At 62.4% G+C, this 25151-nt stretch overlaps 1 protein-coding gene across 6 annotated transcripts; it reads right to left on the bottom strand.

Moving 5' to 3' along the window:
• Positions 1-456: 456 nt before the first annotated feature.
• Positions 457-23326, bottom strand: CBS (cystathionine beta-synthase). Of its 6 annotated transcripts, none has more exons than XM_043593507.1 (18): positions 23128-23259; positions 21526-21664; positions 18828-19044; positions 16458-16564; positions 15384-15518; positions 14955-15034; positions 14738-14872; positions 14135-14204; positions 12822-12913; positions 11917-12042; positions 11224-11308; positions 9760-9865; positions 8165-8242; positions 7884-8018; positions 7203-7311; positions 3369-3453; positions 2934-2975; positions 457-1620 (listed from the first exon to the last, which is right to left on the bottom strand). In XM_043593507.1, exons 2-18 carry the CDS (start codon positions 21593-21595, stop codon positions 1463-1465), a joined length of 1830 nt encoding a protein of 609 aa, XP_043449442.1. In that variant the 5' UTR covers positions 21596-21664; positions 23128-23259; the 3' UTR covers positions 457-1462. The 6 variants fall into 6 exon arrangements, with proteins under 6 accessions (XP_043449442.1, XP_043449440.1, XP_043449444.1 ...); XM_043593505.1 differs by having other exon boundaries at positions 21483-21664; positions 23128-23258; XM_043593509.1 differs by lacking the exon at positions 21526-21664 and having other exon boundaries at positions 23128-23261.
• Between the last annotated feature and the right edge of the window lie 1825 nt (positions 23327-25151).

The raw sequence follows: 25151 nt of genomic DNA, 5'->3' as shown, positions 1-25151 counted from the left end.
TGGGCGAAGAACTTGGATCGGCGTTTCTCCAAACAAGACACACAAATGACCAAAAAGCACATAAAAAGATGCTCAACATCACTGTCATCAGGGAAATGCAAATCAAAACCACTTCCTCCCACCATGATCATGAAGCAAAACAGAACCCCCCCCCCCCACCCTAGAGAACAACAGTGTGGACAAGGACCTGGAGAAACCAGAGTCTCTGTGCACAGGTGGTGGGAATGTGAAATGGCACAACCACTGTGGAACAGTTTAGGGGCTCCTCAAAGAATGAAACAGAATGACCACGTGACCCAGCAATTTCACTCGTGTGCATATAACCCAAAGAATTAAAAACGGGCCTTTAAACAAAATACTTGGACACACATGTTCATGCCAGCACAATTCCTAACAGCTAAGAAGTGGAAACAACCCAAACGTCCATCAGCTGTCAAAAGGACACACAAAACGTGATCCGTGCACACGACGGGGTGTTATTTGGTCATAAATAGGGATGACGTACTGACAGCTGCTACAGCGTGGGTGAACTTCAGATGCTGAGCGAAACAAGCCACAGACGGACGAGAGGCCAGATTGTAGGATTCTGTTTATATGGCGCATCCCAACAGACAAACCCAGGGGGTGGATGTGGGGGGTGTGAAGTGCATGGGACTTGGCTACACGAGGAGGTGGCTGCACGACACTGAGAACATACACTTTTTAAGTTTTTTTTTTTAATGTTATTTTTGAGAGAGAGAGAGCACAAGCAGGGGAGGGGCAGAGAGAGAGAGAGGGAGACGCAGAATCCAAAGCAGGCTCCAGGCTCCGAGCCGTCAGCACAGAGCCCGACGCGGGGCTCGAACCCACAAACCGTGAGATCGTGACCTGAGCCGAAGTTGGACGCTCAACCGACTGAGCCACCCAGGCGCCCCAAAAACTTACACTTTTAAATCGTTCATTTAAGGTTATGCGAATTTCACCTCAATGAAGAAACCCCCAAACACTGAAGTCACTGTAACCAGCCCCGGTACCCAGGAGACAGCACCTCCGTGTGAGGGCTCCAAACAGGCCCATCCTTCCCTAGCCGCCTTTCTGCTGCTCCGCATCATAGGCTCTTCTCCAGAAGAGCACTTTCCTCCACTTTTATCCACCCTGCTCTGGTCATTTGCCACGAGGGCTCACCCGCCTGGCTGTATCCTGTTTGATAAGATTTTCTTGCTGAGCTGTTTTAGAAGAAAGGTAAAGAAACACACATCTACTCCGATAAACCGTAAGCGGATTCACCGAGGCGGCCAGGTGTTAGTAAAAGGGAAGCTAGCGTCCACGCTGGCCCCGGGCTAAGCATCCTACACCCGCTGCTTGCTACCCGCTCCTGACGACAACGCCCAGCGTCAGGCAGTTACAAATCACGCGTGTGGGTTCTGTGTTTACAAAAGGTAGAGCACGGACCCCGGCGAGGCAAGGTGAGGCGTGGGCGCGGTCAGAGCTGTACCGTGGCCCCCGCAGGTCTGGGCTCCGAGGTGCTTCCTGACTCGGTCTTCCGGTCGCGCTCCCGAGCGGCCACGAAGTTCAGCAAGTCGATGGCAGTGACGACCCCGAACACCGTCTGCCTCTGACTGGACTTGCCGTTGCTGTGGTCTGCGGAGGAACAAGACAGCAGGTGTAAAGGGGTCTCCGCGCAGAGTCCGTGAGAGGCGGCCGCGCCCCGGAGGCCCTGCCCTGGAGCCGCCCATGGTCCACGCGGGCCCAACACCACGTGCGGTCTTCTGACACGAGACGCCTGGGCGAAGCTGGCTTCTCCGCCCCGTGTCTGCCCGGCCGGACGCCCCAGGTTTCACTAAGCAAGCAATCCGAGCGTCCCCCTGGGCGCCCGATGCTTGAGTTTGGCGAGAAGTTCCTACATCTCCCACACCCGTGAACTACACCCCCGGCCTGTCTTCAAACCCCTGCCTTTCTCTCAGGCCTAAATGAACACCAGCCCCTTCCCACCGCGCCGTGCAAAGCGCAGAGAGGGTTTTTGAGACGGGTAATTTTATGTGTCCGCTTGATGAAGTCACGGGGTGCCCAGATATTTAGTCAGACGTTACTCTGGGAGTCTGTGAGTGAGACGTGATATTTGAGCACAGGGAGGAGAGAGAGGATCCTCCCTAATGTGGTGGGCCTCACCTAATCAGCCAAAGGCCCGAAGAGAACAAAAAGGCTGACTCTCCGAGCGAGAGGACATCGTTCCTGTCTTTGGACTCAGACTGAAACACTGGCTCTTGGGTCCTGAGCCTGCCCCCTCACCCTGCAGGGGACCCACCGGCCTGGTCACCCGGTTGGTCAGCCAACTCCTTATACCACAGCTCTTTCCCCACGTCCACATATCCTGGTGACACTTTCCCCCGAGGACCGTGACGGACGTACCATGGCCAGGCCCCCCCTTTCCCAGCACCACACCTATGGCTGGCTGTCCCTCGTGCCTTTGAGGGCAGAGGTCCCGGCGAGTGGGGGGGGGGGGGGGGGCGGGGACCCAGCTGGCATGCTCGGAGAACCTCGGGAGAGGAAGAGGTACCGGACGGACAGACGGCCGCACGCCTCCGCAGGGGACGGCGGCCTCTAGCGGCCTCTCCAGTCTGCCCTGCAGACCCTCCAGGAGAAACCCGTCCAGAGCCCGGCATGCAGGCTTTCTGGAAAAAGGGCCACGGGGTCTCTGCCACGACCGCTCGCCTCTGCCAGCACCGCAGGAGGCGGCCGGGGGAAATGCTGCCAGGCGGACTGTGAACTTGGGACTCTGGCCTTTTTCTGGTACAAGTTCAAATGTGAGTCAACAGCCTAGGAGGAAGAACCCTCCCACTCGAGCCTGGGGCCTGGGGGTCCAGGACCCCAGACGCCCTCCTCCGCCCTCAGAGGCTCCGACTGTGACCACAGAGCCATTTCCGGCGGGGGGGGGGGGGGCAGGGCGTACATACCTGAGGGCCCCCCCACCACGCCCGTCAAGGCCAGGTCCCGCGCTGTGGAGCCAAGGACGGGACGGGCGTTAGAGTCGGGGCAGACCGGGCCCCAAGACCAGCCCCCGCCGGGAGGGTGGGCACTCTGGGCTCCTCCCGGTCCTCCTCGCTTCTCCAGCCCTCATCCCCGCCCAGGACCGGACGCATCCCCCGGCCTGTGGGGACCCGCCAAAGAGGCCCAGAAGGGGCTTTGTGCGCGGCAGTTCAAAAGCCCTGTGGCCTCTCTGGCAGGGACCACAGAAGGCTCCCTCCGAGATCCACAGTCACAGGCTGGTGGGAGCTGGAGGTCAGCACCCCCTTCCCCCACCCCCCACCCCCCGACACCCTCTGAGGGATGAGGGCCTCATCGCCCCGCGGAGCTCCCGGCCCAGCCCGGCCCACAGCAGGCCCACTCACACTGGATCTGCTCGTGGACCACCAGGGCGAAGTGGTCCGTTTCCAGGATGTGCGACAGCTTGCCCAGCGGGTCCGTCAGCCGGATCTGGAAGAGAACGTGCGGTCGGTCAGCGCTCCCAGGACAGTCCCGCCAGGCCTCAAGCTGGCGGAGCCTGAGGGCCACTGCCTGCCAGGCCTGACAGTGAAAGGAGCAAAGCAAAGGCTGGGCATCGCTCCAGAACATTCTCCTCTAGTCTTTTGCCGATTCAGAAACCGAATGCAGGATGCAGAGGGCGACACAGTGCACATAAGACGCTTAGATGAACCATGAGTCCTTGGAGAGACACAGGACAGAGCCATTTAGAAAGGCTTCCCACACTCTGACCCCAACTCTGACATTCTGGAAGAGGCAAAACTAATGAGAAGCTCAGGGAGGGGTGCCGGGGTGGCTGAGTCCGTTAAGCCTCCAACTTTGGCTTTCGGCTCAGGTCATGATCTCGCAGTTCATGAGTTCGAGCCCCGCGTCGGGCTCTGTGCTGACAGCTCGGAGCCTGGAGCCTGCTTCGGATTCTGTCTCCCTCTCTCTCTGCCCCTCGCCCGCTCACACTATGTCTCTCTCAAAGGTAAACATTAAAAAAAAAAAGAAAACTCAGGGAGATACAGGGGGAGAGGGGTTTACACACAGTACCGGTCTATGGGATACTGGAACAGCTACATTTGCCACAACCCCGGGGCCCGTGGAAGGCACAGACAGACCCCCTATGAAAACTAGCGCTTATCGGTCACCTGCCCCAACAAACACCAGTGCAAGACGTAGTAACAATGGCGAGCTGTGTGGAGAAGGCAGACGTGGGTGCTCGCCCCGCACCACCTGCTCAAGACAAACTGTGAGAACTTACAGTAAAAACAGGGTCCACCTTCTGAGGATCGACACCCGTGCCTCACGAGAAGTGTGCTCCCACCAGGTGGGAAAGGGAGTGTGGGGGACACAAAATGGACAGAAGACCCAGGAGGGAAAGTCAGGATGGGGGCGCTGGAGGAGCGGTCATGATCGGAGACCCTGGCCCTCGTGCGGGAGCAAGGCTGGCCCCCGGTGGCCCACCCAGCGCCCAGGTGTTCCCTCGCCCCCAACATCGCCAACGCCCGGCTCGGACCTCAGCCAAGACCGGAGATGGGCTTCGGGCTGACCGCCTGGAACCCAGAAGTCACGGTGACCACACGTCCAGAGGGAAGAGGTCTGCTGTCAGCAAGAGGCCTAAAGGGCTCCTGTCTTTGGAAAATCAGCGGAGGATGCTGTTCAATGAGTTCAGCCTCCCCGGCCCTCGGGGGGCTGTCACCCTCATGCCTAGCACTCCCCAAGAACGGACCCCGTCCCCGCACTGGGAACGCAAGTGTGCGGTAAACGCAGGTGACGTCTCTACAAGTTGAACTCACCCGAGGCCATACTTCCATTTGAAAGATCTTCCTGGTTTTAAATGACCCGCAGGGAGAGGCGAACGCGGTGAGGTGGGGCATTCGGAGAATGGAGTGAGCCTAGCCCCCGGCCCCCGCCGGCATCTACACGGGCTGGGGCTCTACCGCGGGACCTCCTTCCCTCCTGCTCACACCGCAAGGTTCTCAGCTTAGTTACGGATGGGGCGTCAGCAGCCCAGCCGCGGGGGTCACCTGGTGTAAGCCACGGCACTCGGCCATCTCTTTACGCTCCCGGGGAAGTCTGACCCGGAGAGCCCTCTGTCCCCCACGGCCTCCACTGCCATCAGCGCCCCGGGAGGGGTCACAGGGGCTGGCTGACCCTCTCTGGGGACACAGTGAGGGGAGTGTTCATCAGACGTGAGCCGGACAAGCCCTGGTCAGCCACACCGGAACCTAGCCCGGCGCCCTTCCTATTTGGACTCTGGTACTGGGGGGGGGGGGGGGGGGGGTTCCGTGGGAAAAGACCAGCGCTCACGGCTCAGGAGACCAGGGGAAGAGCCTCTGGGGGTGGGTCTGGGGGTGTCCAGCACGTCCACACCGGGCACCAGTGCACGCTGAAGTGTTCACAGCAGCGCCGGTCCACGGAAGCCAGCTTCCGCCAAACGCTTTCTGTAGGCCACGCGCTGGATGTGGTCAAAAGACCACGGGGGGTCACGAAGAACCAGGTGGTAAGGGAGCCACAGCGCACCCAGGTGGCCAGGCCCCCACGGGGCAGCAGGAAGGGCCAGCACCCGGCAGGGCGGCGGTGCCCAGATGTCGGGTCCCACCCAGGCTGTCTACTGCGGCCCCTGCACTCCCAAGACAGGATCTGGAACGCGGAGGCTTGGAGCCCCTGCTGAAGGAAGACACCTGCCTCCCCCCACACCCGCCCCTGGGAGCGCAGGGCAGAGGGGAGCAGGTGCACGGCGGCCCCCGACGCGGTCGGCTCCTCCGGCCCCGCCCGGCAGCTCAGCGGCGGGAACTGAAGTCCCTGCGCCGAGACCCAGAGGGGTCCGGCCGAGGGCCTGGCCGCGCTCTGGGGGCGGAGGCGTGGCTGAAGGTGTGACGTGGCCTCTCAGGGAGGGAACAAGATACAGACTTGGGCGCCGGGCGGCAGCCAGCGGCTCTGCCAGCTTGAAGACAGACCCATGGAGCGGAGCCCCCACCGGAGAGAAGGCTCCCCCGACCAGGCCAGCTCGTGGAAGGCCCCGGCACGGGCCAGCGGCACTCGGGGCGGGAAGGGACCAGCATGCACGGCCCCGGGGGATGGGTCTCACCACACTACGCTGTGGGAAAGGCACACGAGTAGCACATGCTGCGTGCACGGGTCTGCAGAGCACATACCGCCTGCAGCGACGAGAGGGGCGTCGGCGGGGGCGGAAGGGGGGGCGGGCGGGGGAAGCCTTCGGGGTAAGGGATACGTGCGCTCGTGACCGTGGGGACAGCTTCGTGGGTGCGTATTCACGTCAGAACCATCGAATGGGCTAGGTGGGACACGACCCCGTGTGGCAGTTACGCCTCGGCGGAGGGAACAGCTGAGAAGCCGGCGGGAAGGGCGCCCACGCTCGGCCTGGCTGGCCAGCCCCTCGCCCGTGACACCGGGCTCAGTGACGCCTCACAGAGCTTCCCCACAAGAAAACACGCTCGCGCGCTCGGTGCTCCAGGGGGTGACAGGCCCTGGGGCACAGAGGGTGAGCGCATCGCGCGGGGGCGGCGGGGGCACCAGCTGCGGGAAGCGTCGAGGTTGGAGGAAGGACAGGGGACGAGGAGGAGGGGGTGACAGTCCAGGCCGGGCAGCGGCTCCCAGAGGGCCTAGCGGAAGGGGCCCTGCAGGGCCCGTGAGACAGGTGATGGCCGAAAGTGGAAGGAACACGGATTCTGGGGCCATGTCAGCTGCGTGGTGGGAAATTCCTCCCTGGCTCTGGACTCAGCCCCTCAAATCCAACACGGCCAGCGGCCGCCTTCCCTCACCAAGTGCAGGACAAGCTGGTGGGGAGTCGGCGCCAGGGACCAGGGAGAGGGGACGCCCGACCGCACCACCTTGGGGCCTCTGCCCGGCCCATCGAGGGGCCGTGATCATGTAAGGACATCCACGGGCCCCAACCAGCCCCGGCAACTCCCCAGAATGTTCTCGGCCTGCCGGGCATTAACGAACGTGCACAGAGAAGGCACAGGCCCAGCGTTGCAGAACGACCGTGCTGGCGGGCGCCCGGCTTGGCCGAGACGGCCTCGGGATGCTGACCCCCAGGTGAGCCCCCACCAGCGAGGGCCGCCTGCAGAGCAGGGGCAACACCTTGGGTTTATGGGCTTGGGCGCAGCAGGGGCCCCGGCACCCTCTCACGGGGAGCACTGAGCCCCGCCTTCGAGGGCAGGCCCGGGTCTCGAGCGAAACAGAGCTCGTACCTGTTTGAACTGCTTATAGAGGACTTTTCGAACTTGGTCTGACGGCTGAACCTTCCCAGCGAGCAGGGACGACAGCATGTTCCCCAGGGTCACCATCCCCAGGATCACCCTGGGAAACAGGGGTCAGGGGTCAGTGCGGGCACCCCTCTTCCCTCCCAAGGACAGAACACGCCCACAGCCACCCTCTGCTCAGGCTGTGCTCCGTGGCCAGACGTGGAATCTCTCTGAGAATTCAACCAGGAAGTGGGGTGCCTACGCGTGGGTATAGAGTGACCGACGCCCGGCCCTGGGGGCTGCCTGTCCAGTGCGGGGACACCACAAACCAGCGAGTCTCGGGCGCCTCCATTCTGACCAGCATCGCGGGGAAACAGCTGGCAGCGTCCCAGGTGGTGGGCTCGGTTCTAGAATTGGGACGGTCTCGGGAGACTGCTGGCTGGCCACGGCCTTCCAGTGCTGGCCACGAGCCACGGCACGGCCGGTCCTCTCCCGCCGCCCCCCCCCGCACGTGCCCAGAGTGCAGGGACGCCGCAGGAGGGGCCCTTGGGCCGTAAGAGCTAGCGTGGCGGGTGCGCATGGGCAAGTCGTCCGACGGGCCAACCGCGACCCCGCCCCGTCCGGGAGCTTGGGACCCTGGCCCTGCGGCTCCGGGCAGAGCCCCGGGTTGGGGTGGCTGACACTGACCCTGATTCGTCGACCACGGGCACCTGGTCGAAGCCCTTCTCGCGGAGGATCTCGATGGTGTGCTCGCAGGTGACCGTGGGCAGCACCGTCAGCGGGGCCGACAGGCTCAGCTCCTGAACTCGCAGGTGCCACCACCTGGGGCCGCGAACCGGGAGGCGGGAGGGAAGGACAAGTACACTCACTGCAAGGCTCAGCGCAGAGGGATGACGGCCGGCCGGGTGCAGGACGGAGCACAGGGGCCTGGACTTGGGAGCACGGTCTCCGCTCAGACACACCCTTACCACGGCTTTGTCACGGTGAAGTCCTCCTCCTTCAGGAAGCCCTTCTGCATCATCCATTTGTCACTCAGGAATTTGGACCTACGGGCATCAAGAAGCCGCTGGGGCCCGGGCGGTCCTGAGAGAGCCCAGCACCACTCGCGGGACACCGTGGCTCCAGACGAGACCCCGAGCGGCCAGCGGGGTCTGCAGGGTGAGGCCGGGGAGCCGGGCCTCGGAGACCCCAGCAGGGAGTGCCGTGGGGGCACCCGGTCGACCCGCGAGCCTGGCCTGCGTCTGCGGGGGGCGCAGAGAACGGCGTCTGTCCCGGAGCCCAAGCCGGCAAGCCCGCTCCCGGCTCCGGGGCGGCCTCCCGGCCGAGGAACAGAGGGAGCGCCTCCCTCCCAGGGGCTGAGGACACTGGCCCCGGCTCGGGGCTGCCTGGCTGGGACCCGCCCCAACCTGCCACCCGGTGACCAAGACACGCGGGAGGACACGCTCGGTCCTTCGCATGACCGGTTCCGTCTACCGCTCACGGCTACCCCATCTCTCTGCCCCAACACCCGCCCCGTCTCCCTCCCGTTCACCCCACCTCCCGCATACCCCCACCCTGTCCCCCACCCCCCACTGGCCCTGTCTTTCTCCCCTCCCCCACCCCATCTCTCCCCCCACCACACCACCCTCTCTGCCCCCTGCGGACCTGCCCTCTCACCTGCACCCCTGCTCCGTGTCTCCCTCACCCACCCGCCACGTCTCCCACAGACCTGCCCTGCTTCTCACACCCTCCAGCGTGCACATGCTCACACGTCCACACAGCAGGCCTGTCGAGCTCACGGGGAGACGGGCATCCTGACTGACTGGGGCACGCACGCAGCCCAGCTCAGGGCAACTTGGCGGTGGGAACCCTTGTGAACCCCCGCGCCCCCTGGGAAGCCAACTCGGGGCACCCCCAGCACGCAGGCAATGGAGGGAATCGTGAGGGTTTGGCGGGTGGGCGCCAGGGGGGTCCTCAGCTCCCCGTCCCCCAGAAGCCTGCTACAGAGCAGCCTGGCGCACAGGCAGAGCCGTAGGCCCAGGGGCCACCGGCTGGACCTATGGCCCTCAGAGCTGGGACACAACACACACGAACGCCCAGTACCATCGGGCCGGAAGGGGCCGTGGGGGCCACCGGCCAGACACTTCCCAGCAGGTCCTGAAGGGCGGCCTGAGCCCACCCAGGGATCTCCTCAGTCAGAGGGTGGAGGCCGCAAGGGGGCGAGTGGGGGAGGGCAGCTCACAGGAGACCCGTGGGAGGGGCGACGGGGGCAGGAGGGGCTGAAGTGGGCAAGGAACCCCCTCCAGGGGGCGCTCTGCCAGACGCACCGGCCGCCCTGAAGGTGCGCGGACTCATAAGCGTGTCTAGAGGACCCCAAGACGGGGACCAGACAGGCTGAGACACAATGGGGAGCCCGATGGGGAGCCCGGGGCCAGGCGCAGGCAGAGCTCACAGGGGTCCCGCAGACCCCCACCCTCCCTCCTCCTTGCTGTCTGATCTCCGGGGCGGCCCGTCAGCGAGAGCCCCCGGGGCGTGCGGGGCTCAGGAGGACAGAGAGACGCGGGCGGGGGAGGGCGCGTCTTACATGTAGTTGCGCACCGAGTCCGGCAGAATCACCACGCAGCGCTGGCCCTCCTGCAGCTCCTGGGCAGCCTTCACGGCCACCGACATGGCGCTGCCGGCACTGCCACCTGTGGGGGGACGGGGGGGGGTGGCGTGAGCACCTGCGTGCGAGCCGGGGAGCCACCCGCAGGGCCTGGCTCTGGGGGGAGGACCCCGCTTCTCACTGCACCCGCACCGCTCTGGCAGCACGGAGCTCCACGTCCGCCCAGGCTTCGTCACTAAACCCTCCCCGAGGAAGCACAGACACCCCACAGCGAGCCGCGTGTCCTCTCGGCCGTCAGTCCCTGGGGGTCTAAATCCAGCGCTTCCCTCGGGGGCCTTGGGGCTCCGAGCGGAGACAGCCGGTGGGGAGCATGGTCCCATCTCCTTCTGACCCTGGAGGCCCGCGTCACACATGCCCCCCAGCCTCTCCAGGGCATTCCCGGCACCCTGTGCCAGCCCCAGACCCCAGGTGAGGGCTGGACTTGGCTGGAAACAAGTGTCCACAGGGCGCCTGGGTGGCTCAGTCGGTTAAGCGTGTCTGACTTCGGCTCAGGTCACGATCTCGCGGTCCGTGGGTTCGAGCCCCGCGTCGGGCTCCGTGCTGACAGCTCGGGGCCTGGAGCCTGCTTCGGATTCTGTGTCTCCCTCTCTCTCTGCCCCTCCCCTGCTCATGCTCTGTCTGTCTAGCACTCAAAAATAAATGAACATTTTGGGCGCCTGGGTGGCTCAGTCGGTTAAGCGTCCAACTTCACCTCAGGTCACGATCTCGCGGTCCATGAGTTCGAGCCCTGCGTCGGGCTCTGGGCTGACGGCTCAGAGCCTGGAGCCTGCTTCGGATTCTGTGTCTCCCTCTCTCTCTGACCCTCCCCCATTCATGCTCTGTCTCTCTCTGTCCCAAAAATAAATAAACGTTAAAAAAAAATTAAAAAAAAATAAATGAATATTAAAGAAGAAAAAAACCAAAAAAAAAACAAGCGCCCTAAAAGCTTTGGCCTCACCCCCAAACCACTGACGGCATCGCCAGGACGCCTCTCAAGGTGGGGCCGGCAGGAGGCAGACGCCCACTCGTACCCGGACCCCGCTGCCCACTTCGCCGGGAGCGCAGAGATGGCGGCTGTTTTCTTCTTCTGTTGAGCTACTGGGGGGTTGCTACGTCCCCAGGCCCCTCACAGCTCACACTCCATCCCCTCTCGGATCTGCGGGCCACGCCTGTCCTCAGCGAGACAAAGCCTGAGGACCCCAGGGGCCCAGGAACACAGACCCAGAGCTCCAGCCATGTTCTGGAAGGGCACCTCTGCTGGGAGCATGACGGCCCTGCCGAGGGACAGACGGGCGGACGGCACCTGACAGGCGCGGCCCGCGGCTTCAGAACGAGGGTGTCTTTTACACGTGGCCCGGAGGTGGGCGGGGGGCAAGTGCACCCCAGAGCCCGCCCGGCACTCACCGCACAGCAGCCCCTCCTGTGCAATCAGCATCCGGGCGAAGGCAAAAGCCTCCTCATCGTTGCTCTTGAACCACTTGTCCACCACCTGCAGACAGGACCCAGATGGAAAGCTCTGGAGGGGCCCGGGCCCTTCCGTGGTGGGGGTGTGGCCACAGCCGTGCCTGCAACCTCACAGGTGCGCCAAGGCCAAGACCCTCATCGGAACGTGGCCCGGCCCCACATCTGCGACCGGATTCTCAGGGCTAGAACCCTAGAACTTTCTATCTCTCCTGGTCCAACACATTCTGCCCCTGGCATCGAAACTGTCCGCCAGCCCCCGCCGCACAGCTCTGTCCCCACAGGTCCACCCTAGACAACTCCCCCCCCCCCCCCGACAGAATTACGCTTTAGGGTCCCGAAAGAGAGCCCTGTCTGGCTAGGGTCCTTATCGTTCACTTTGCTTCCCTGCCCTCACCACCCACGCCCTCTCCCTCTGCGGGGGCCGGGCCCGTGCCCACGGCCGTCTCAGCGTCTCCGCCCACCAGGGCCCTGGCACACACTCGATACGGTGCCACCTGTTACCCACCCTTGACGGCGAGGCCACGCTTCGCCCGCCTGCTCATGCAGCCCCCACCATTCCGCGGCCCCTCTGTTGGAAAACAGGTCAAGGGCGTTCGTACCCAGAGGGCTGGACCCGTGCCTGGGAGTGCCTACCGTCCGGTCCAGCACCGTGGGGATGAAGTCGTAGCCGATCCCTTCCACCTCGTAGACCGTCTGCTCTGACTGGTTCAGCTCCTCGGGCTCTGCGAGGATGGAACCCTCGGGATCCACCCCGATGATCTAGAGGGGGCGGCATGAGGGCCCGAGTTGGGCAACAGTCTCATCTGGCCGTGCCTGGCTTTTTATGGGGGTGGCCAATCCCACCCCTAGCAAGCATCCGGAGAAGACCTGCCCTGGGGTGTGGCCGTGTCCCCAGGCCTCAGGCCCCAAGTGCTGGGGACATTACAAGGTACACATTCACCTGGGGTACTCCGAGAGGACACAATGTGGTCGGTGGGGGTAAGGTAGCTTCCCAGGGGAGAACCAGGTGAGCAGGGTGCCCCAGGAAAGCCCTGACTGCCCCTGTGGGGGCAGCCGGAGCCTTTGGGGATGGATGGCAGAGAAATGGCCGGAAGGAGAAAAGTGCTCAGGACCCCCAGCTGGAAGTTTCTACAAGCCCCTCCCCGGGTCCACGCTTAACTCCAAATCCAGATGTTTCCCCCCCCCACCGCCCCTCCCGCCAAGCACAGCACATGTGGGACGTGACCCTAAGAGCTTAGAGCTTCTGGAACGATCCTTGGAGACCATCCAAATCGACCGTCCCACCCCCAGAGCATCGGGGCGCCTAGGTCATGGGTCACTCCCAAGAAGAGGCAGACACACAAGGTGCAAGACAAGCTGTAAGCAGAAATGTCAGGACAGGGAACTTGCAGCTCTAAAGCAGAGGCCACCCTGGGGACCCAGGGCCCAGAAGCTCGACGGTCCCGCCTCCAACCGCAGATGGGGCCACAGGTGACAGAGGTGCACACGTCCGGGCCCACCCGCCTCCGACGCCCGTCTGCAGCCCCTGGCTCACTCACTTTGCACCCTGGGCATTTCTCCTTCAGCTTCCTGGCGACGCCCGTGATGGTGCCACCCGTGCCCGCCGAAGCCACCAGCATGTCCAACTTCCCTGATGGGAGAAGCTGTGTCAGGGGGCCACCCTCCGGCCACAGCTCAGCCGGCTCGCCACGCTCAGCAGTAAGTAAAGATGCAACCAAAACGCAGGCCGGTTCTCAAGAAGTTCAGAGAGAAGCTGTTGTCACATTTCGACAGCGTCTCATGACAGTTCTAGAGCTTGAAAGAAGCATCCGCAGCCACAGCGAGCCAGTGGGCTCTGTTTAGTCTTTGCTGGATAACACGTGGCCACCGCAGCCCCCATCTGGTGCGAAGCCGTGAAGGGCGTCTGGACGCGCTGCCAGGACCCGCCGCGCGGTGGCTGCCGCGGGGACGGGGCCCGGGGAGGCCCTTTGCCGGGCCCCTCTTACGCTTCAGGTAGGACTAAGTGAACTGAATTATAAAGGAAATAAATAAATCCCTCAGGCTCGGCCCGAAAGTCACTGGGCTCTCCGCCTGCTGCGTGGCCGGCCCAGGCATCCTGCAGACAAGTCGGTGCGGACACCCGTGCCGAGGCAGAGGGCTGTTTTTGCCAAAGGAGAGAATTCTCACACGTAAAACCCGGGTGAGCACACCCTTGGAACCTTGCCGCCTGGCTCCTAGGCCTGGAACGAGGTCGCGTGTGGGCCGGTGCCAGCGCCAGGTTCCAAGCGGCGAGGCCCATCGCCTGGCACCTTCTCCCTGAAACCTCTTAGGGAAACACGCCCCCACCCCCTCCCGCTCCCCCCCCCCCCCCCCCGCCGGACTTGGCTCTCAACGTGTACAAAGGCTCCAGGGACACTCATGTCCGTACAGGAAGTAAACCAACCCCCGGCACCACCATCCGGCTCAGGAGACGAGAAAACCCAAGTGTTGGATTCAGCGCTCGGATCGGGGCCTGATGCCAAGGGCTTTCGACGGCATGGAGCCCAGGGAGGGCTCCAGCACCAACCAGCCTGGCACGCTTTCGTTCCCCGCACGCAGGAGCTCCCACGGGTCTGGAAGGACCTACTGCTGGGCGCACGAGCAGAACCACGTGATACGTTTGGTGTTCCAGGCGACGCACAGGCAAAGCCCGAGAAAGGACACCCCTCTGGAGAAATGCGCTGGAAAGCACTTCACGGAGAGGGGACGCTTGGGCTGGGTTTTGAAGGACGGACAGGAGTTTACCGAGGAGGGGTAAGTGACCCGTGCGCTCCCAGGCCAGCAGGGACAGATGCAGCGAAGGCGGACGGAGGGGCGGGACGCAAGGACTCACCGTCACACTGCTGCAGGATCTCCTCGGCGGTGGTGTCGTAGTGAGCGAGGGGGTTGCTGGCGTTGCGGTACTGTGTGGAGAGACGGCGGAGGGGCTGAGTGGGGTCAGGAACGCCGAACGGGCAACAGCCCCGGGGCGTCAGGCCGACGGCTCAGGGCGAGCCGGAGCGGATCCCGGCAGATCAAGCCAGTGGCCGGCGGCGCGGGCGGTTTTAGGAAGCTCGACCAGCACAAGACGTTGACTCGAGCCCTCCGGGAGGTGCGGTTTCTGAACTCACCCAGAGGGGAGACGGGGGAGGCCGAGAGCCCCGGTGAAAAGGTTTTCGTGTGTCTTACACCTGTACAACAGCTTCCGGGTGCACCGCCAAAACCGTTCCGGCCCAGGCGCTGAGCGCAGCCCTCCAGAGGCGGCCCGGGAGGCGGGGGCGCCAAAGGCTCGGCGGACCTGGCCGCCACCTGCCGGAGCGCCGGGCAGGCCGGGAGAGGCCGGCGACCGCGCGCCAGCCGCCTCTGCAGCCCCCGACCCCGACGGACGCCCCCCAGGGCGCCCCCGATGTGGGTCCACACCCCCGAGCGCACGCTCGCCCCCAGACCCCGGCCTCACCTGGTCCAGGATGTGAGAATTGGGGATCTCGTTCCGTAGCCTCCAGGCCACCCCCACGTGGGACTCCGGGGAGTCAAATCTGGCCGTGGTGGGCGTCCTCACAATCTCGGCCCCCAGGGCCCGCAACACATCCACCTATGGAGGAACACGGAGGCCCGCGTCTACCCCCGGGCCCGGTGCACGGGCCCGGGCCCCTCGGGACAACCCCTGCCCCCACCTTCTCCGTGCTCATCTTCTCTGGCATCACGATGACGCAGCGGTAACCCTTCACGGCGGCAGCCAGGGCCAGCCCGATCCCTGGGGACAGTGCACGGGGTGAGAGGGGGCCATGGCGCCCCACAGACCCCGCTCTGGGTGCCCACGGCCAGGAAGGCCCAGGGAGAGGGCACTCAGATACCAAAAAGGCCTGAGGTCACCCCCTTCTGTCTCGAATGAGGGAGTCGGGGCAGAGAACGCCCGAGGTAGAAACGCAAAGGGGATGTGCCCCCTGAGAAGCAACGCAGGCGGGAAAACGTGGAACCCGGCGCCTCCGGCTTCCCCTGGGGACCGCCCTCCAAATGCACGCATTACGTGCTGCCCAAGCGAGTCGGGGGAGGAGGCCGGCCGGACAGGCCAGGGGACCCTCCCGGCCCGTCCCGGGACCCACCTGTGTTCCCGGACGTAGGCTCAATGATGGTGTCCCCGGGCTTCAGGGTCCCGGCCCGCTCGGCGTCCTCAATCATGCGCAGGCTGATACGGTCCTTCACGCTCCCGCCCGCGTTGAAGAACTCACACTTGGCCACTGGGAGCCAAGGGCGAATCAGGACAGGAGGAGGCTCCCCCCCGCCCCCTGGCTGATCCCCACGACCTCCTATTATGCGACACGCCCAGCACGTGGGGACCGTAAACCACCCCCCTCCGTTCTCGCCCCCACCTGCGCCCGGAGCAGCGTGCTCGCCCACCGGGAAACTGCCCCCTGCCCAGCCACCCACTGTCCAGCCCGAGTGGCAACTCCGAGCGACGAAGAGAAGTGAGGAGCCCCCTGCTGGGTGGGTGGGCCAGGAAAAGCCCCCCTTGGGGCAGCACGGGCCCAAGAGCCGGACACACAGCAGGGGGCCGGTGTGAGGCAGGGCGGCTCGCCCCGTCCAACTGGGGCCTGCCCAGCGCTCCACGCCTGCCTCCCATCAGCCTGCTCACCGGGAGAGGCCCTCGCCCAGCGACATGGGGCTCTGCGTGCGGGTGGCCCCCCTGCTCACCGAGGACAAGGCCGGACGTGGCTCCCCCGATTCCCACCGCCTCATAACGGACGGTCTATCCCCACAGAACCAGCTGAACACAGAGACAACCGCTTCCTGCCCAGCCCACGCCCGAGACCCTGCATCACAAAGATGGACCCCGTTGTGACGTCTCCTCCTCCTCAGGTCTGGGGAAGGTCAAGCTCCTTCCTGGTTGGGTCCTGCCTTCCACGTTGGCCCAGAACACGCTCCCCGGGTCTCCACACTCTGTCTCCTCATTCGGGCCCCGACCAGAGCGGCCGGCTGTGCCCCGCCACCCCGGCACGTCCCCCTACCGTGCTTTCTTTCTGCTATTACCCGATGGGGTCCCGGACATTCATTAGCCGGCTCACTCCCTGGCCCCTCTTGCCCCCCAGAGGGCCCCAGGGGTGTATGGCCACAACCCTAGGCCCACCGAGCTGCTGCTGGGGCAGGCGCAGGACAGAGGGAGGCGGCCAGGTACTCACAGAGCTCGCACTTGAGGCCAAATTTCTTTCCAATCTTATTGATTCTCACCATGGGGGTGTCCCCGATTTTCTTCAGGATGTCTGGCAAGATTTGGGGGGATTTGGTCCTGAAACAGGGAAGTCCACGATCACTCAGACTTGGCAGACCAGCACGCTGTTTTACATAAACCAAGAAACAAATCCAAGAACTGGCTTGGGTGAGGGATCCGAGTGGTTAATTACACAAACCTACTCGCAGGGTAAAAGGCCACAGGCACATTCCTGCTCACGTGTGCACACATGACACGTGAGGACACCGGTGGGTGAGCCGATGGCAGAAACCCCGTCTGTGGTGTAGCTAACGGTGAGCCGCATCAAGGTCGTTTCCTGGGCAACAGGGGCCGGGGTCAGAGGGCAGCTTGGGGAAGGGACGTGAGACCCCTCTGTATTATTTTGCAACTTTTTATGTTAAATTATTTCCAAGTACAGGGGCGCCTGGGTGGCTCAGTCAGTTAAGCGTCCGACTTGGGCTCAGGTCATGATCTCACGGTTCATGGGTTCGAGCCCCACGTCGGGCTCTGTGCTGACAGCTCGGAGCCTGGAGCCTGGAGCCTGCTTGGGATTCTGTGTCTCCCTCTCTCTCTGCCCTACCCTCCTTGCTCTCTCTCTCAAAAACGAGTCAATGTTAAAAAAAATTACTTCCGGGGCGCCTGGGTGGCACAGTCGGTTAAGCGTCCGACTTCAGCCAGGTCACGATCTCGTGGTCCGTGAGTTCGAGCCCCGCGTCAGGCTCTGGGCTGATGGCTCGGAGCCTGGAGACTGTTTCCCATTCTGTGTCTCCCTCTCTCTCTGCCCCTCCCCCGTTCATGCTCTGTCTCTCTCTGTCCCAAAAATAAATAAACGTTGAAAAAAAAATTAAAAAAAAATTACTTCCAAGTATGGAAGCTGGAGTAGACAACGTGACTTCAACAACAGCTCCTGCCTGGTGCATCCGTTCAGAAAATCTTTTCTGCGGACCTTCACTTCCTTCCATCTCTCGGCACCCGACCCCTGGGATTCCTTGTCCTTTTCTTTTCCTTGATGAGAAAAGGAAGAAAGCTTTTCCCTGATGAAAAAAGCTCCTCCAGAGCTGAGCCCCCTCAGGCTACCTGGCTGTCCACCAGGGATGGACAGCGGCCACAAGGGGTGCACCGGCCACCGGGCATCACTCAGAAAATGTCAGGCACGGGTGACTGAAGCACCCTACTCGAAACAAAACAAAGACCTTGGGGAGTCACCGGTGCCCCTGGGGTCAAGGTCACCATGAACTCCCAGGTGGACGTCCAGGCTCAGTGTGGGATTCCTCATCACCGACCGGCTGTCTCCCTTCGCATTCTAGCGACTGGCTTCCTCTCCCCGTTCTCCCACCTGGTGACAGGCGACAGTCGGGTGCGGACAGCCCGATGGTGTGTCAGTCACGACACAGGCAGTTCCCTCCTCACCCTCAGGGCCCGATGCCAACTGCATACCTTCTTCCTGTCCGTGCCAAGTATGTGCTCACCAAACACCCGCCCGGGGGTGTGCAGCACAGACCTGGGTTTAGCTTCCTACGCCCTCGGATTTCTAATTTACATTCCGTGGTTCCCAAACTTGAGTAAGCCCTCTGCTCCAGGAACCCGGCAAGACCAGATTCCTGGCCTCAGGCCCAGCGCGCCCAGCTCCCCAGGGGGGCCGGAGGCTGCAGTCCACCCTGGGGGCCCAAACAGGCCTCCGCTGGAACAAGCTGGAATCCAGCCTCCAACAGCAGCCTCCCAAGGAGTGGAAGGGACGCCCCCGGCCAGGCCAGGGGCAGCTCACAGCAGGCAGGGCGAAGGGAGAGCTTGGCGGGGGGGGGGGGGGGGGGGGGGGTGGGGGGGGTGTAAAAGCCCCAGGCCTTCCACGTGACGGGCTCAGGGTCACACAGGCCTTTTTTCGCCCACTGCTCGGCTGGGTTCTGGCAGCGAGGGCTCATCGCCTCCTGAGCTCTCGGTGCTCAGACACATTTAATGCTTGGGAATTCTGGAGTTGTAAGTTTTTCATTTCTGCCAGCCCCAGTGAGGCCTGCACCTCCCTACCACCCCTGAGTTCTGATTTTAAAACCCATAATCAGGGGTGTCTGGGTGGCTCAGCTGGTTAAGTGTCCGACTCTTGATTGTGGCTCAGGTCATGATCTCGCGGTTTGTGGGATCGAGCCCCGCATCGGACTCCAGGCTGACAGCAAGAAGCCTGCTTGGGATTCTCTCCGTCCCTCTCTCTCTCTCCCCCTTTCTCCCTCTCCCCAGCTTGTGCACATGCTCTCTCTCCTAAAATAATAATAATAATAATAATAATAATAATGATAATAATAATCATAAATCATAAACCGGCACTCACAAGACAGTGTGATGATGAGGGGAGTCAGTGACCGGCCTGCCCAGCTGCCAGGAACACCTGCTTGGGGCATCGGGACGGATCCACAGGCGCTCCTTGGCTTCCTTGTCCCCTGGAGGTCCCTTCTCCAGGCTCCCTTTCCCTAGGTGTGCCCCTGAGAGGTGGGGGCACCCTGCGGACCCCGTTTCTGCTTGGGGTGTCTCGGACGGCATGCTGGGATCTGGCAAAGGGAGGGGGAGAGACTTGGTTCAGGCCATCTCTAAACACCTGCCGAGGAGTCTGCTTTGCTGCCGGGGACCTGGGCAATCCCGCTCACAGGGTCCCTCTGCAGGGGCAGGGCAGGGCAGGGGGCGTCCACACATTCAAACAGCACAAGGACAAGCACAAAAATGTCGGGCCCAGCTGCTGTGGCCACGGTGTGGCGGTTCCTCAAAAGGTTAAACAGGTTAAACCACCACGGGAGCCAGCATGGCGCTCCTAGGCACACATCCAAAGAGCTGGAGACATCTGTGCACCACGTTCACAGCGACACGACTCACGAGAGGCAGAACGTGGAAACACACCAGACACCTGTCACAGATGCGGGATACACAAAACGCGGCACAGCCATACGACGGAATATTACTTGGCCGTAAAACAGTAATGAAGTTTTCAAATTTATCTGACAGTGGGGAATCTTTGCACAACGTAGACGTGAAATGAAAACAGCAAGTTGTAAAAAGGGCTTCTGTTGTGAGTATCACACGTAAGGACAACTCCATGAAAAACAAAAACAAAAACGGGGCCCCTGGGTGGCGCAGTCGGTTAAGCGTCCGACTTGGGCTCAGGTCATGATGTCACGGTCTGTGAGTCTGAGCCCCGCGTCGGGCTCTGGGCTGACAGCTCGGAGCCTGGAGCCTGCTTCCGATTCTGTCTCCCTCTCTCTCTGCCCCTCCCCTGCTCATGCTCTGTCTCTATTCCTCAATAATAAATAAACGTTAAAAATTTTTTTTATACGAAAATTTTTCTGACAAATACAACACAGTATCGTAAATGGATTTTCTCTCCCTTACGATTTTCCTAACACACTTTTCTCCAGCTTATTGTGAAAGCACAGCATAAATACATGCTATATACAAAACAAGTGTTAACTGACCATTTATTTACGTTATCAGTAAGGCTTCCGGGCAATAGTGAGCTATTAAATTTGGGGGGAGTCAAAAGTGACATGGATTTTTGACTGCGTGGGGTCGGCACCCCTAACCCCCACACTGCTCGAGGGCCGACTATATATATGGCTTTTGTTACCTCAAAGTTGTTTTGAAAAACTACGTTTATATGACGGGTATCAGAAATGGAGATAATGATGTATTTACCCTAAAAAAAAAGGAATGATGTTTTGATACATGCTGAGAGGTGAGGGGGCCTCGGACACATTGCGCTTTGTGAACAAACCACACGAAGGGAAAACCCCCGTAGGGCTGCACCTGCGGGAAAGAGGAGCCTACGATCCGCAGATTCACAGAGGAAACTCACCAGGTAGGACAGAGGTTATGAGGCGTCGCTGGTGAATGGGGAGGAGTTTTGGTTTGACCTGATGAACGTTTTGCATACAGATCCTGGTGATGGCTGCACAACCTGTGAATGTACTTAATGCTGCGGAACTGTGCCCTTGTGAGTGTGTAGAACCATAAAGAGGATGTCACAAAAACTATATCATGAATTTAAGCACCTCGGTGGCTCAGTGGGTTACGTATCCGACTTGGGCTCAGGCCATGATCACGCAGTTTGTGAGTTCGAGCCTCGGGCTCTGTGCTGACAATGTGGAGCCTGCTTGGGATTCTCTCTCTCTCTCTCTCTCTCTCTCTCTGCCCCTCCCCTGCTTGTGCTCACTCTCACTCTCAAAATAAATAAATGAACTTAAAAATTAAAAAGTTTAAAAAAATAAATAAAAATCACACATAACCTTAAGACAGATTAAGACAAGTTGACGGAAGAAAGGACAGACGGACGGACGGGGACCGGCTCAATCAGAGGCGAGGCCTCACTGGGCTGTACACCCGCCTCGCCCCTTTGGGGTGACAACCAACAGGGACCACCCTCATCTTCGGAAAGACTGGGGCTGAACTCAGCCTGTCTTCTGCCCCCTTCTCCCGTCTCCACAGCGACCGGGACGACAGAGCCCGGCTCCAACACGGCCACCCCTCCACAGACTGACGACCGACAAGTGCCCACAAGAGACAGTACAACAGCACAAGCGAGGCATATCCTCCAAGGAATCCCGGAAGAGCTCAAGGGGGTTAGGGGAAACTGAGGGAACCTGAGTTCAGCAGGGACTTCAGTTAACAGCTGCGTTCACTAACGGTAACAAAGACCTACTAATGCAACAGGCTCGGCTACTCAGGGAAAGTGTTAGGAAGCAGGCATATGGAACTCGTCTTCCCAATTTTTCCTAAAACTAAAACAGTTCTTAAAAAATAAAAGGGGGGGGGGTGCTCTGGGGCACCTGGGTGGCTCAGTCAGTTGAGCGTCTGACTGATTTCGGTCTAGGTCATAATCCCAGGGTCGTGGGATTGAGCCCACAGATATCTGTGCTCCCCAAGACCTTCGTGAGGCAGTTTTGCTGTGAAAAGGTGAGTGGCCGAGCAGACTGGGCCGGAGGTGTAAAGGGCTCCTCACACGGAGGTGTCAATCCAGAGTTTTGGGGCATTCCCTTGCTGACCTTCTCCTCCAGGGCACGCAGAACCAGGCTGGTTATCAGCAAAGGCAGAGGCAGCCCCAGCTGGGTCCATTTCCCCCAGTGCAGGTGGCCCGATGCAGCCCAGGGCCCAGCGGCTGGCCACATTCGCCCAGGCCGCAGCCTGCGAACAGGGAGTTAGAAACCTGGGGACACTCTGCAAGTCACATCCTTTGGAAATTCACCAGGCCGGTGGGGCTGGCCCCTTTCCAGAGAAGCCAGCCTCCCAGCTGTCCTGCCCAACGGCCTTAGAGCGGTGGTTCTTTCAAGCCTTGGGATCACCGGCTTCTTTTGGAAGCTTCAGGTCTTCCCTGAGGCCACTCCAGGATGCCCCCCACCCCTTCTCTAACTTTAGGAACACCCCCTCCCCCCGCCCTAAGGAGACCAGCACCTTTTCTCGCTCAGGCGGTAATTCTTCCACCGTGCAAGAACCGCCCCCCCCTGCCCGGGTCACAGACCCTCCTCCGCCGCAGGACCGGCCAGAATCGCTGACCGTTCGCGGAAGCGGCCTCTAAGGACGCGGGCAACCCCGCGCCTCCTTCTCTGCGACTTGCCTAGCCTGGCATAGCCTCCGGCGAGGTAAGGAGCCGCTGGGTACAAAGATCAAAGCCGACCGAGTCTCCGCGGACCCCCAGAGCACTGGGCCAGGCGCTCGCTTGGCACCCGGTCCGGACCCGCGGGTTCCCACTCGCGAGACTCAGCTCGCGCCCCGCGGGCCAAGCACGTGCGTCCCGGGCAGACGGGCTCACCTGGCGCCGCCCTGCCGGTTCCCGCTCCACCTGAACCCCCATCTTAAAGCGCAAGACCCTCCTGGGGTCACGACGCCCCCAAGGGCATCGTGCACCCTGCAGACACACGCCCCAGTTGGCCCCGGTGTGGGGAGCGGGGATGGTCAGGGTCAAGGGTGCGAATGGTAGTAAACTCCTGTTTTAAAGTGTGAGTTTTCAGGTGGCATATCGAGATTCTACAGTAGATTTGGAGGCCGGCCGGGAGGCGTAGTTCGGGACAAACACCCCCAAGTAATCCTGGCGAAGCTAAAACTTTTGCGTTCCCGCCCCTCCACCCCCCCCCGCCCCACCCCTCAGCTCAACCATCCGCTTCCCCTAGGGTCCGGGGAAGTGGGGGTCGCCGGGCATCCGAGTATGTGCCCAGGGCACGACCCCCGTGTGCTCTGCGCCCCTCCCCCCGCGGGCACCCATCTCACGTGCCGTCCGCGCAACTACATATTTACTCCCACCTCATATAGTTGACGGAAAAAAGCAATTTGCGAAACAGCCGTTTCCCCTCCAAAATACATCGAAAAATCAACGATCGCACCCCGGCTCCCGCCCCCCCACCCCCTCCGCTCCACAGCCGCGGGGGTTGCGGGGGGAGGCCCGGGGCCACGTGGGCGCTGAATCCCCGGCCTCAAAACCTTCTGGACGCGCGGGGGGCGCGAGACGCCGGCCCTGCTCCGCCGCGCGCAGGTGCAGATGATGCAACTCCGGCGGAGGGGTGGCGGCGACCCGGGGCCCGCCGGAGGCGGTCGACCACAGCCCGACCCCGCCGCCCAGGGGTGGGGCGGTTCCCGGCCTGGCGGGCGCTCACCTGGACGGAGACGCGGGAAAGAACGGCGGGCTGCGCGCGTCCGGGCGCCGCGACCTGCGACCCCGACAGCTGCTACTCCGAGCCGCAACCCCGGAGCTGCGGGGCCTGCGGGACCCGGCAGCCGACAGTGCGCGCAGGCGATTGGCCGAGAGGCGGGGGCGGGGGGCCGGCGCCCGGCCAATCCCGAGTGCCGCCCGCCGCCGCGCTTGTCCCCGCCCCCATCCCACCCGTCCCCACCTCCGTGCTCGCTGCCCCGGCGCAGCCTGGGGACGCCCTCCTCCCGCGCTGCCCCTCCCCCACCCTCCACCCTCCACCCTCCACCCTCCACCCCCCACCCCCCACCCCCCACCCTCCACCCTCCACCCCCCACCCCCCACCCCCGCGCTAGCTGTCTTGGCTTGGGCTGGGGACTCCGGACCTCCCGCGCTGCCCCTCCCCCACCCCCCACCCTCCACCCTCCACCCTCCACCCCCGCGCTAGCTGCCCGGGCGCGCGCGGGCTGGGGACCCCGGACCTGCCGCGCTGCCCCTCCCCCATCCCACCCAACTCCACCCCCCACCCCCACCCGGCGTGCGCGGGCTGGGGACCCCGCACCTCCCGTGCTGCCCGCCCCCCATCCTCCCCACCCCCACCTCCACTCATCGCCCAACTCCTCGCTCACTGCCTGGCTTCAGGTCAGGGCCTCCCCCCTCCCCCCCTTCCCCCCCCCCTTACCCCGCACTGCCCCGCCCGGATCCCTCCCACCCGAACTCCCCCACCCCCACTCCCCACCCAACTCCATCCAACTCCCCAGCCTCAGGTCTGGGTTCCCGTGTCCCCCAACTCCTGGCCCCCACTGCCCTACCGCGCGGGCCCGGGACCAGCTCCCACTCCCCTTTGATGCATCCGCTGGCCCTCTGCCCTCCTCTCCCCCTGCCCCCCAAGGTCCCCCCACCAGGATCGCGGACTCCAGGGGTGCGGAAGCTCTGTGCTTGATGTCCCGATTCTGTTTTACTTGGTTAACTGCTAGCCCTGCGGGAGTGTAGTGAATATTTGTTGATGACTTGTACAGTGTGCCCTCTGGAGCGGGGAAGGGCTTGTAGGACCGTGAGGATGACCCTCCACAAATATCCCACCTCCCAGCCTTCCCCCGTCCCCACCGCCTCAGGTCAGGGGACCTAGCATGCACCCAGTACCCTGGCTCTGGGTTCCCCACGGCGGGGTTTCCCGGGATTTACTTCCTGCCCCCCATTGTGCAGGTGCCCCCTAGACACAGTGCTCACCTTCCCAGACCCCCTCCGCGGAGCCTGGCCCCGGCTCCCACAAGACTGGGAAAGAACCACAGCTCGCCTGAGACCTGACACTCGGCCAGAAGTCACAAAAGCCGCTTAGAGACACAGGTGTTGCACAGACCACTCCCCCCACTCCCCAAATCCAGGAGCTGGAGGCTGCTGGCCAGCAGGGCACCCTGGGGCCACCGGGAGGGCCACAGTCATCAGTATTTCAAACTTGCGTGCTCCTGGCTTTTAAAGAGCCTAGAGGACCCTGGGGCAAACCCTTGTGCTTCTCCCCGCCTGTAGTGACTGTGACTGACAGGTCGCGACCGTGTTACCAGGTGTGGACAGATGTGGAACCATCAGTGGCTCTGCCCAGCACCTTGCGGGTTCGCTTCATCCAGCAATGATTTGGCCGTCCCCGGCCACAGGCGGGCCTTTGTGCCAGGCTCTGGAAAAAACCGGAAACTCCAATAGGGCCTCTGTCCCTGGAGGGTTTCTATTCTAGGGGAGGGGGCTCAACGAGACATCATTTTGTAATAGGATTTCCACTAGTGAGAACAAAAGTGAAGACGGATAAAGACGGGAACAGGAGCTAGCATTAGGTCAGGGGGTCGAGTCTCTCTGGACAGGTGACATTTGACCCGAGGAGCCACATCTTATTCTCAAGGAGGAATGTTCTGGGCTGAAAACAACCACTGCAAATGCCTGGGGCAGGAACAAGTCAGGGGTGAGAAAAACTGGAGGAAAGGGCAGTGGCCAGAGCGAGGG

The sequence above is a fragment of the Prionailurus bengalensis genome, chromosome C2 (genome assembly GCF_016509475.1).
Source record: "Prionailurus bengalensis isolate Pbe53 chromosome C2, Fcat_Pben_1.1_paternal_pri, whole genome shotgun sequence".
Taxonomy (NCBI): Eukaryota; Metazoa; Chordata; class Mammalia; order Carnivora; family Felidae; genus Prionailurus; species Prionailurus bengalensis.
This window is presented reverse-complemented; position numbering and strand designations above follow the sequence as displayed.